The sequence below is a fragment of the Nerophis lumbriciformis genome, linkage group LG01, assembly GCF_033978685.3.
Source record: "Nerophis lumbriciformis linkage group LG01, RoL_Nlum_v2.1, whole genome shotgun sequence".
Taxonomy (NCBI): domain Eukaryota; kingdom Metazoa; phylum Chordata; class Actinopteri; order Syngnathiformes; family Syngnathidae; genus Nerophis; species Nerophis lumbriciformis.
Genome location: NC_084548.2, coordinates 71,465,329 through 71,478,138, shown reverse-complemented (window position 1 = coordinate 71,478,138; position 12,810 = coordinate 71,465,329). Strand labels below are relative to the sequence as shown.

Below are 12,810 nucleotides of genomic sequence, written 5' to 3'. Positions count from 1 at the left end.
ACCCTCACTGGAAACGTGTCCGACTTACTGCCGGCAATGCGGACCAAGCTCTGGCACTGATCATACAGGGAGCGGACTGCCACAATCAGACAGTCCGATACCCCATACTCTCTGAGCACTCCCCACAGGACTTCCCGAGGGACACGGTCGAATGCCTTCTCCAAGTCCACAAAACACATGTAGACTGGTTGGGCGAACTCCCATGCACCCTCAAGGACCCTGCGGAGAGTATAGAGCTGGTCCACAGTTCCACGACCAGGACGAAAACCACACTGTTCCTCCTGAATCCGAGGTTCGACTATCCGGCGTAGCCTCCTCTCCAGTACACCTGAATAGACCTTACCGGGAAGGCTGAGGAGTGTGATCCCACGATAGTTGGAACACACCCTCCGGTTCCCCTTCTTAAAGAGAGGAACCACCACCCCGGTCTGCCAATCCAGAGGTACCGCCCCCGATGTCCACGCGATGCTGCAGAGTCTTGTCAACCAAGACAGCCCCACAGCATCCAGAGCCTTAAGGAACTCCGGGCTCAAACAATTGTATAATAATATTAATAATAATAATAGATTTTATTTGTAAAAAGCACTTTACATTGAGCAAACAACCTTTTTTAAAAGCATCACAGTCAGTGGTGCCCTCAGGTGATCAGGGAGAGCGTTCCACAGACTGGGATATTACAGTATGTAATATAAAAGGAGTCAGGCGAGCATGGTGGAACAGGGGTTAGTGCATGTGCCTCGCAATACAAAGGTCCTGAGTAGTCCTGGGTTCAATCCCGGGGATCAGGATCTTTCTGTGTGGAGTTTGCATGTTCTCCCCGTGACTGCGTGGGAGTCCCACCTCCAAAGACATGCACCTGGGGATAGGTTGATTGGCAACACTAAATGGTCCCTAGTGTGTGAATGTTGTCTGTCTATCTGTGTTGGCCCTGCGATGAGGTGGCGACTTGTCCAGGGTGTTTCTGCCCGAATGCAGCTGAGATAGGCTCCAACTCCATCTGGTCAGGATGCCACCCGAACGCCTCCCTGGGGAGGTGTTTCGGGCACGTCCGACCGGTAGGAGGCCACGGGGAAGACCCAGGACAGGTTGGGAAGTCTATGTCTCCCGGCTGGCCTGGGAACGCCTCGGGATCCCCCGAGAAGAGCTGGACGAAGTGGCTGGGGAGCCGCGATCCGACCTCGGATAAGCGGAAGAAGATGGATGGATGGATGGATAATGAGATTTCTTCTCTCTGGCACTCATCGAGGGCGGACGCTCCCCTTCCCTCTTCCTTATCTCTCCTGCTTGCTTCTTTGTCTTGTCTTAACTTTCTCTCTCTCCAAATCTAAACATTGGAACTATTTAAGTGGCTTCAACGAAATTGACAAGATCTTGGGTTCGGGGGAACCTTCTTGTCGTGACGGAGCGGTTGTTGCTGGACACACGACGGACTCTTGGGAGAAGAAGGAGTGCAGCGTGCCCGGCGAGCCTTCCAGTCGAGGACTTGAAGATATCTACCTATTCGGAATTATGACAACAGGACATCTGCTGATCGGAGTAAGCGTTGCTCCGGTTTGTCCGCAAATTGGAAGTGGCTGGCAGTCTTCAAAGTACCCCAAAGCTGCCACAAAGGATTGGAGTATGCGGGAAGAACTGTGGACACTCTTGTGATTTGGATAACATCGGACTGTCTGCCCCGCAGGATGAATTTGAGGACCAGTCATAGACAATTTAGAGTGAAAAGCTAATTTTCTGTTCAGTCGCATAGAAAACATTCTAACTTGGATCGTTACCCTGGCTTGGAGACTCTCCCGAAGGACAGTGCGGCGAAGACACAACAAACTCCCTTCTCGTCTCTCATGGACACACACCTGTTGTTGTTGACTTTGGACTAGCGGCTGCACGACATCAAGGCCGCGGAATAGAGACACACACACACGCATCCACAAAAAATAACCGCCACACACACATACCCCAACCCTACATCCAACGCCCTTGATGCGAATCCCTTAGGGGTGATGGACGGATGGGCAGTGCTTGAAGAGCTGCAGCCTGCCACCGTGGCCCCCCACTCCCTCCCTTCTGTTGCAAGTCTCGAGATGGATGTTGTAATATGTATATGTGCTTTGCTATGGAGGTTTTTTCCGAGCCCTTAGGAGTCCAGTCTAGATTGTATGTTTTTTTACTCATCCTTCCCCAGCGTTTACCTTTTCCTATCTTTTACGGGGCGCCTTGTGGCGACCCATCAGCGTTCCTGTTCTGTAACCCTGTACACTGTTTGTTTGTCTAATCTTGAACGGGATTGTGCTGAAAACAAAGTTTCGTTGTACTTGTGCAATGACAATAAAGACCTACCTACCTACCAACCGACCGACCTACCTACCTACCTACCTACCTACCTACCTTAAAGGACTGTTGCTAGTCCCATTTTGATGTGATAAAACTGTGAATTCCCCAGGTGCATTTCTTTGGAGCTGTGAGGAAGCCGGAGTACCCGGAGACCGGAGTACCCGGAGAGAACCCACGCACTCACGTTGGAGAACATGCAAACTCCACACAGAAAGACCCGTAGCCTGGGAATCGAACCCAGGACCTTGTCACTATGAGGCACGAGCACTAACAACTGCGTCACCGTATCTCATATCTGCAAAATGTCTGTGTTTCCGAGACTTGAGGATTTTAACTAGGAAGTATTTGTACAACCTTTCACTGGACAACCCGCAACATGGCCTTCTGCAACATGCAGAGCCTTAAACTGCCCCGTGACTGGAACTGGTTGCAAGCAGCTATTCAACAGATACGCACCATTTAAGACTCGTGTTCAATAGCTCACATGTTGCGGGAGGCCATGTTGTGAGTTGTCCAGTGAAAGGTTGTGCAAAATGCTTTCAAGTTAAACTCCTCATTCACCTGGGGACCGGCTGATCGGCAACACTAAACCCTAGCAACCTAGTTTGTTTTCCGCTGATTATTATACATTCTATAGTTCTTTTGTGAGACCTGCTCAGTGGCCTTGTTGGTAAGAGTGCCCGCTCTGAGACTGGAAGGTCGTGAGTTCAAACCCCGGCCGAGTCATACCGAAGACTATAAAAATGGGACCCATTACCTCCCAGGGGGTGAACAAGGGGATTGTACAATGTCAGGTGACCATGGTCCAAGACATGAGAAAGTAAAGACATGGACTTACACTCACCATCATCGAGGTAGGCCTGGTCCAGGTTCTCCTCCTTCACCGTCACCCTCCTGGGTCTGTCCCCGCCAGGTCCTCTGGCCTTCTGCTGCTGGATGACCGTGGTGTACTGTTGAGGAGGGGGAGGGGAGTAGGATCCGCAGTAGACGGCGGGCGGCTCTTGGTGGTGGTTGGTGGGGGAGAACTGGATGATGGGGGGGTGCGCAGGGGATCCGGTGCGGACCAGGACGGAGCGGTGCGAGTCGGGGATTAGGGTCCCGGTCTGTTGACAGGCGCCGCTCTTCTCGCCGCGGGGAAACGCCGCACTCTGGCGGTCAAAGCCGGGGCCGAGACGCTGGCAGGACGCCACGCCAGAAAGCAGGCCATGATCCGGGTGGAGGACGCGGCGTGGGCTGGGGTAGTAGGAATGGGGGGGGGGGCCCATCATGGCGAAGGTCACGTGGTCCGAGTCATACTCGTCTAAGGGCTCGGTCTTGATGGACGCAGCTGGACAAACAACATCAGCTATTAGTTCTCTGACAAATACACCACATGGTGGCGCTGTTGCTACTGGTATGCTAACATGTCTTATATTTGTATTACATATATGCTAGCATGTCTTATATTTGTATTACATGTATGCTAGCATGTCTTATATTTGTATTACATGTATGCTAGCATGTCTTATATTTGTAATGCATATATGCTAGCCTGTCTTATATTTGTACTACATATATGCTAGCATGTCTTATATTTGTATTACAAATATGCTAGCACGTCTTATATTTGTATTACATATATGCTAGCATGTTTTATATTTGCATCGCATGTATGCCAGCCTGTCCTATATATGTATGCTAGCATGCCTTATATTTGTATTAAATGTATGCTAACACGACTTGTATTTGTATCACAGGTATGCTAGTGTGTCTTATATTTGTATTACATGTATGCCAGCATGTCTTATATTTGTATTACATATATGCTAGCACGTCTTATATGTATGCTAGCATGTTTTATATTTGCATAACATGTATGCCAGCCTGTCCTATATATGTATGCTAAGATGTCTTACATTTGTATTATATATATGCTAGCATGTCTTATATCCGATTACATGTATGCCAGCATGTCTTATATGTATGCTCGTATGTTTTATATTTGTATCGCATGTATACAAGCCTGTCCTATATATCTATGCTAACATATCTTATATTTGTATTATATATATGCTAGCATGTCTTATGTTTGCATCGCATGTATGCAAGCCTGTCCTATACATGTATGCTAACATGTCTTATATTTGTATTATATATATGCTAGCATGTCTTATATTTGTGTTACATGTATGCCAGCCTGTCTTATATGTATACGAGCATGTCTTATATTTGTGTTACATGTATGCCAGCCTGTCCTATATGTATACGAGCATGTCTTATATTTGCATCACATGCATGCCAGCCTGTCCTACATATGTATGCTAACATGTCTTATACTTGTATTATATATATATGCTAGCATGTCTTATATTTGTATTACATGTATGCCAGCCTGTCTTATATGTATGCTAGCATGTCTTATATTTGCATCACATGTATGCAAGCCTGTCCTATATATATATATATGCTAACATATCTTATATTTGTATTATATATATGCTAGCATGTCTTAAGTTTGCATCGCATGTATGCAAGCCTGTCCTATACATGTATGCTAACATGTCTTATATTTGTATTATATACAGTATATGCTAGCATGTCTTATATTTGCATCACATGCATGCCAGCCTGTCCTACATATGTATGCTAACATGTCTTATACTTGTATTTTATATATATATGCTAGCATGTCTTATATTTGTATTACATGTATGCCAGCCTGTCTTATATGTATGGTAGCATGTCTTATATTTGCATCGCATGTATGCAAGCCTGTCCTACATATGTATGCTAACATGTCTTATATTTGTATTATATATATGCTAGCATGTCTTATATTTGCATCGCATGTATGCAAGCCTGTCCTATATATGTATGCTAAAATCTCTTATATATGTCTTATATTTGTATTATATATATGCTAGCATGTCTTATATTTGCATCACATGTATGCCAGCCTGTCCTATATATGTATGCTAAAATGTCTTATATTTGTATTACATGCATGCTAGCATGTCTTATATTTGTATTACATCTATGCCAGCCTGTCTTATATGTATGCTTGCATGTTTTATATTTGCATCACATGTATGCCAGCCTGTCCTATGTATGTATGCTAACATGTCTTATATTTGTATTATATATATATGCTAGCATGTCTTATATTTGTATTATATATATATGATAGCATGTCTTATATTTGTATTATATATATATGATAGCATGTCTTATATTTGTATTATATATATGATAGCATGTCTTATATTTGTATTATATATATATATGATAGCATGTCTTATATTTGTATTATTTATATATATACTAGCATGTCTTATATTTGTATTATATATATATGATAGCATGTCTTATATTTGTATTATATATATATATATGATAGCATGTCTTATATTTGTATTATATATATATATATATATATGATAGCATGTCTTATATGTGTATTATATATATATATATATATATATGATAGCATGTCTTATATTTGTATTATTTATATATATGCTAGCATGTCTTATATTTGTATTATATATATATGATAGCATGTCTTATATTTGTATTATATATATATGACAGCATGTCTTATATTTGTATTATATATATATGATAGCATGTCTTATATGTGTATTATATATATATATATATATATATATATATGATAGCATGTCTTATATTTGTATTATTTATATATATGCTAGCATGTCTTATATTTGTATTACATATATATGATAGCATGTCTTATATTTGTATTATATATATATGATAGCATGTCTTATATTTGTATTATATATATGATAGCATGTCTTATATGTGTATTATATATATATATGATAGCATGTCTTATATTTGTATTATATATATATATGATAGCATGTCTTATATTTGTATTATATATATATGATAGCATGTCTTATATGTGTATTATATATATATATATATATATATATATATATATATATATATATATATATATATGATAGCATGTCTTATATTTGTATTATTTATATATATTCTAGCATGTCTTATATTTGTATTATATATATGATAGCATGTCTTATATTTGTATTATATATATATGCTAGCATGTCTTATATTTGTATTATATATATATATATATATGATAGCATGTCTTATATTTGTATTATTTATATATATGATAGCATGTCTTATATTTGTATTATTTATATATATGCTAGCATGTCTTATATTTGCATTATATATATATGATAGCATGTCTTATATTTGTATTATATATATATGATAGCATGTCTTATATTTGTATTATTTATATATATGCTAGCATGTCTTATATTTTTATTATATATATATGATAGCATGTCTTATATTTGTATTATATATATATGATAGCATGTCTTATATTTGTATTTTATATATATATATATATATATGATAGCATGTCTTATATTTGTATTATATATATGATAGCATGTCTTATATTTGTATTATTTATATATATACTAGCATGTCTTATATTTGTATTATATATATATATGATAGCATGTCTTATATTTGTATTATATATATATGATATCATGTCTTATATTTGTATTATATATATATGATAGCATGTCTTATATTTGTATTTTATATATATATATATATATGATAGCATGTCTTATATTTGTATTATATATATGATAGCATGTCTTATATTTGTATTATTTATATATATACTAGCATGTCTTATATTTGTATTATATATATATATATATATGATAGCATGTCTTATATTTGTATTATATATATATGATATCATGTCTTATATTTGTATTATATATATATATATATATATATGATAGCATGTCTTATATTTGTATTATATATATATGATAGCATGTCTTATATTTGTATTATTTATATATATGCTAGCATGTCTTATATTTGTATTATATATATATATATATGATAGCATGTCTTATATTTGTATTATTTATATATATGATAGCATGTCTTATATTTGTATTATTTATATATATATGATAGCATGTCTTATATTTGTATTATATATATATGATAGCATGTCTTATATGTGTATTATATATATGATAGCATGTCTTATATTTGTATTATTTATATATATGCTAGCATGTCTTATATTTGTATTATATATATATATATATATATATATATACGTATATATATATATATATATATATATATATATATATATATATATATATATATATATATATATATATATATACGTATATATATATATATATATATATATATATATATATATATATATATATATATATATATATATATATATATATATATATATATATATATATATGCTAGCATGTCTTATATATGTATTACATGTATGCCAGCATGTCTTATATACATGCCAGCATGTGGAACACAGGGTGCAGTGCAGGTAGCTCACAGGGCAGAGGCGTGTAGGCGAAGTGCTGAGGTTGACTGCGCTTCCTCTTCCCGTTGACCACGCAGAAGGTCACCTTGATGGGACGGCAGACGGAGGAGTCGCGGTAGGACGGCACCTCCACAAACAGTATGCTCTGCAGGTGAAAGACGTTGCATGAGTCCATGAGTGGCGTCGCGGACGTCTTACACTCACCGGCTGGCTCTTGTCTTTGTCCACCGTGGCTTCACTCTCCCACACTTGCATCCCATCTGGCGGAGGAACATAGCAGTTGTTGCGTGCAGGGAAGTCATCAACAATAAATGTTCATCTTTTAGTTGCAACATTGTTACATGAATGTCAAAGTGAAGTGAATTATATTCATATAAAAATGTGTCTCCTCAGTTCCCAAACCTTTACTGAGTGTTGTTAAAAGGAAAGGCCATGTAACACAGTGGTAAAAATGCCCCCGTGACAACTTTTTTGCAATGTGTTGCTGCCATTAAATTCTAAGTTCATGATTATTTGCCAAAAAAAAAAAGAAATATTTTGTCTTTGCAGTCTATTTTAATTGAATATAAGTTGAAAAGGATTTGCAAATCATTGTATTCTCTTTTTATTTACCATTTACTAGGGGTGTAACGGTACACAAAAATTTCGGTTCGGTACGTACCCCGGTTTAGAGGTCACGGTTCGGTTCATTTTCGGTACAGTAAGAAAACAACAAAATATAAATTTTTTTGGTTATTTATTTACCAAATTTGTAAACAATGGGAACACTATAATAATTCTGCCCATGTTAATCAACATTAAACTGCCTCAAGTTGTTGCTCAGATTAAATAAAATGACAAAACTTTTCTTCTACATATAAAAAGTTCAACATTTAACAGTTTCAAGTCAACTCATCATGCTTCATTTATTACAGCATTTTGGAAGTTGATTTTTATTATGTAAATGTTATATTTGTATCAACATGTGAAGGCAGGGACCCTGCCATTCAAAACTAGGCTGCTGCATTACTAATGATTCATGTAACTATAGCTGGAAAAAATGGTACAATAGCAAAGGAGCATACTTGCCAACCTTGAGACCTCCAATTTCGGGAGGTGGGGGGTGGGGGGTGGGTGCGGAGGGCGTGGTTGGGGCGGGGGCGTGGTTGGGGGCGTGGTTAAGAGGGGAGGAGTATATTTACAGCTAGAATTCACCAAGTCAAGTATTCAAGTATTTCATATATATATATATGTATATGTATATATATATATATATCCATCCATCCATCCATCCATTTTCTACCGCTTATTCCCTTTGGGGTCGCGGGGGGCGCTGGAGCCTATCTCAGCTACAATCGGGCGGGAGGCGGGGTACACCCTGGACAAGTGGCCACCTCATCGCAGGGCCAACACAGATATACAGACAACATTCACACTCACATTCACACAATATATATATATATATATATATATATATATATAAGAAATAATTGACTTTCAGTGAATTCTATTCTGGAGCTGGAGGGGGCGTGGCCTCCAGCTCCGCCTGAATTTCGGGAGATTTTCGGGAGAAAATTTGTCCCGGGAGGTTTTCGGGAGAGGCGCTGAATTTCGGGAGTCTCCCGGAAAATCCGGGAGGGTTGGCAAGTATGAATAGGAGAGACTATTCATCCCTGAACACCATGGAGTTCATGTAGGCTTAATGATGCACTTACATTATTATATCAACTATCAGAGACAGAAACTCTTCATTTAACATAATGTACTTTTTTGCTGCTTCAACACAGCTCAATCAACACAGAAAAAGGTCAAGTGAAATAACAGACAGACAGGGCTTTGCTGTCCGTAACACACACACACCGCAACATGAGCTAACGTTACGCTAAAAGTGAATTAGCCTTCACCTCAAGTCAGGACTGCAAGCGAGCTGAGCTGCCTTTTACATTTCTCGAACAGGCCTGGGCAATTATTTTGCCTCGGGGGCCAAATTTCGAGAAACAAATGTGTCTGGTGGCCGGTATATCTATTTTTAGGGACACTAATACAAAATCTCACAATAATGTCTGATTGAAAGTTATTGACAGAAAAAAACCTAAATGGAATTTAAAATGTTTTTACTGAATGAGACACCCAAAATGTACATGAAAATAAAGAATGTGGGATTTACAATGTTAACTACGAAGGATAAAACACTGAATATTGACAACATATGAATGTCACACCCTCTTTCCGTCGACGTGTTTTACAATCAAGCAAAATGCAATAAACACAGCGAAATATGGACGTGAACGGTAAAATATATCGCTAAGCTTCGGAACTTTGTTGTAAAAAAAAAAAAACGCATTTCAGGCTGGCCGCTCTGGAAACACTCTGTGGAAACGCTCCCCACCCACACTGCTTGGTACCTTGGTGCTGTGACTTAGATTACCATAGTAACTACCGTATTTTCTGCACGATAAGGCGCACCGGATTATAAGGCGCACCTTCAATGAATGGCCTATTCTAAAACTTTGTTCATATATAAGGCGCATAGAATAGACGCTACAGTAGAGGCTGGGGTTACTTTATGCATCCCGTAGTTGCGAGACCTGTTGTGGCTCAATATTGGTCCATATATAAGGCGCACCTGATTATAAGGCGCCCTGTCAGCTTTTGAGAAAATTTCAGGTTTTTAGGTGCGCCTTATAGTGAGGAAAATATGGTAATTAGATGACCATAGTAACTAATTAGATTACTATAGTAACTACAAACCCCGTTTCTATATGAGTTGGGAAATTGTGTTAGATGTAAATATAAACGGAATACAATTATTTGCAAATCCTTTTCAACCCATATTCAGTTGAATATGCTACAAAGACAACATATTTGATGTTCAAACTCATAAACATTTTTTTGTTGTTGCAAATAATCATTAACTTTAGAATTTGATGCCAGCAACACGTGACAAAGAAGTTGGGAAAGGTGGCAATAAATACTGATAAAGTTGAGGAATGCTCATCAAACACTTATTTGGAACATCCCACAGGTGTGCAGGCTAATTGGGAACAGGTGGGTGCCATGATTGGGTATAAAAGTAGATTCCATGAAATGCTCAGTCATTCACAAACGAGGATGGGGCGAGGGTCACCACTTTGTCAACAAATGCCTGAGCAAATTGTTGAACAGTTTAAGAAAAACCTTTCTCAACCAGGAATTTAGGGATTTCACCATCTACGGTCCGTAATATCATCAAAGGGTTCAGAGAATCTGGAGAAATCACTGCACGTAAGCAGCTAAGCCCGTGACCTTCGATCCCTCAGGCTGTACTGCATGAACAAGCGACATCAGTGTGTAAAGGATATCACCACATGGGCTCAGGAACACTTCAGAAACCCACTGTCAGTAACTACAGTTGGTTGCTACATCTGTAAGTGCAAGTTAAAACTCTCCTATGCAAGGCGAAAACCGTTTATCAACAACACCCAGAAACGCCGTCGGCTTCGCTGGGCCCGAGCTCATCTAAGATGGACTGATACAAAGTGGAAAAGTGTTCTGTGGTCTGACGAGTCCACAGTTCAAATTGTTTTTGGAAACTGTGGACGTCGTGTCCTCCGGACCAAAGAGGAAAAGAACCATCCGGATTGTTCTAGGCGCAAAGTGTAAAAGCCAGCATGTGTGATGGTATGGGGGTGTATTAGTGCCCAAGACATGGGTAACTTAACACATCTGTGAAGGCACCATTAATGCTGAAAGGTACATACAGGTTTTGGAGCAACATATGTTGCCATCCAAGCAACGTTACCATGGACGCCCCTGCTTATTTCAGCAAGACAATGCCAAGTCACGTGTTACATCAACGTGGCTTCATTGTGAAAGAGTGCGGGTACTAGACTGGCCTGCATGTAGTCCAGACCTGTCTCCCATTGAAAATGCGTGAAGCCTAAAATAGCACAACGGAGACCCCCGGACTGTTGAACTACTTAAGCTGTACATCAAGCAAGAATGGGAAAGAATTCCACCTGAAAAAATGTGTCTCCTCAGTTCCCAAACCTTTACTGAGTGTTGTTAAAAGGAAAGGCCATGTAACACAGTGGTGAACATGCCCTTTCCCAACTACTTTGGCATTTGTTGCAGCCATGAAATTCTAAGTTAATGATTATTTGCAAGTTTATGAGTTTGAACATCAAATATGTTGTCTATGTAGTGAATATGGGTTGAAAATGATTTGCAAATCATTGTATTCCGTTTATATTTACATCTAACACAATTTCCCAACTCATATGGAAACGGGGTTCGTAGAATATCATGCAAAAGCGCAGATTCCAACCATTAAAATACTTAGTGTAGTTCAAGACTTACGGTCATTAGAAAACATGAGTGCACATCATAATGGCAGCTACACTTTCCATCTTAAATATCTAAAAAAAAATGTTTGGAAATGTCCGGCGGGCCAGAATGAAAAGCTTAACGGGCCGTTCTAGAAGGTCAACGGGCTCATAGTGATGTTACTAGTAGTTGACTGGGAGGTGTTTATTATCATTTGGGGAGAGTGTGCTGCCTGATGATTACCTGCTAAACACTAAGCACTGACTACATGCGCTCTGAATACTCACTGCTGATTGGCTGTTACCGCTCTGTTTGTAACCAATCAGGTGGTTGTGTGGGTGGGACAATGCTGTGTAGAGGACTGACAGAGACAGAAGGAAGTGGAGGCGGCTACTTAATATATTCGTGTGGAAACTCGTCCGGTACACCTCCGAACTGAACCGAAACCCCCGTAACCGAAACGGTTCAATACAAAAACACGTACCGTTACACCCCCACCATTTACACAACTTCACTGGCTTTGGGTTTGGTTAAAAACCAAAAATAGCTCTTTCGACTTGTTTCCTGCCAAGTGTTTATGGAGATGAACGTAGTGGAGCGTGAAAGGCGAGAGAGAGCACATGACAGGACATGCGAGTGTGATTGCGTACGTCGCTGTGGGCGGGGAAGCCTCTGATTAAAAACACACGGCTTGATTGAGTAAGCTTGGAAAAAAAAAAAAAAAAGCGGTGGTGGGGTATTCCACACGCGCCGCCAACTTTCTACCGCCAGCTTCTACTCCATTACTGCTCCTTTGGCAGCGGCGT

The 12,810-nt window shown here is 39.2% G+C and overlaps 1 protein-coding gene across 3 annotated transcripts in view; it reads right to left on the bottom strand.

Annotated features, from left to right (window-relative positions):
- nfatc2a (nuclear factor of activated T cells 2a) overlaps window positions 1-12,810 on the bottom strand; it is a 76,511-nt gene that overhangs the window by 18,668 nt on the left and 45,033 nt on the right. For 2 of the 3 annotated variants that reach the window (XM_061972453.1, XM_061972439.1), the window contains exons 7-9: window positions 7,925-7,980; window positions 7,733-7,865; window positions 3,167-3,655 (exon numbers count right to left, since the gene is read on the bottom strand). In XM_061972453.1, the coding sequence (XP_061828437.1) occupies window positions 3,167-3,655; window positions 7,733-7,865; window positions 7,925-7,980 (678 nt within the window). The remainder of the gene's footprint in view (window positions 1-3,166; window positions 3,656-7,732; window positions 7,866-7,924; window positions 7,981-12,810) is intronic. The other variant, XM_061972447.1, reaches the window with a different exon arrangement.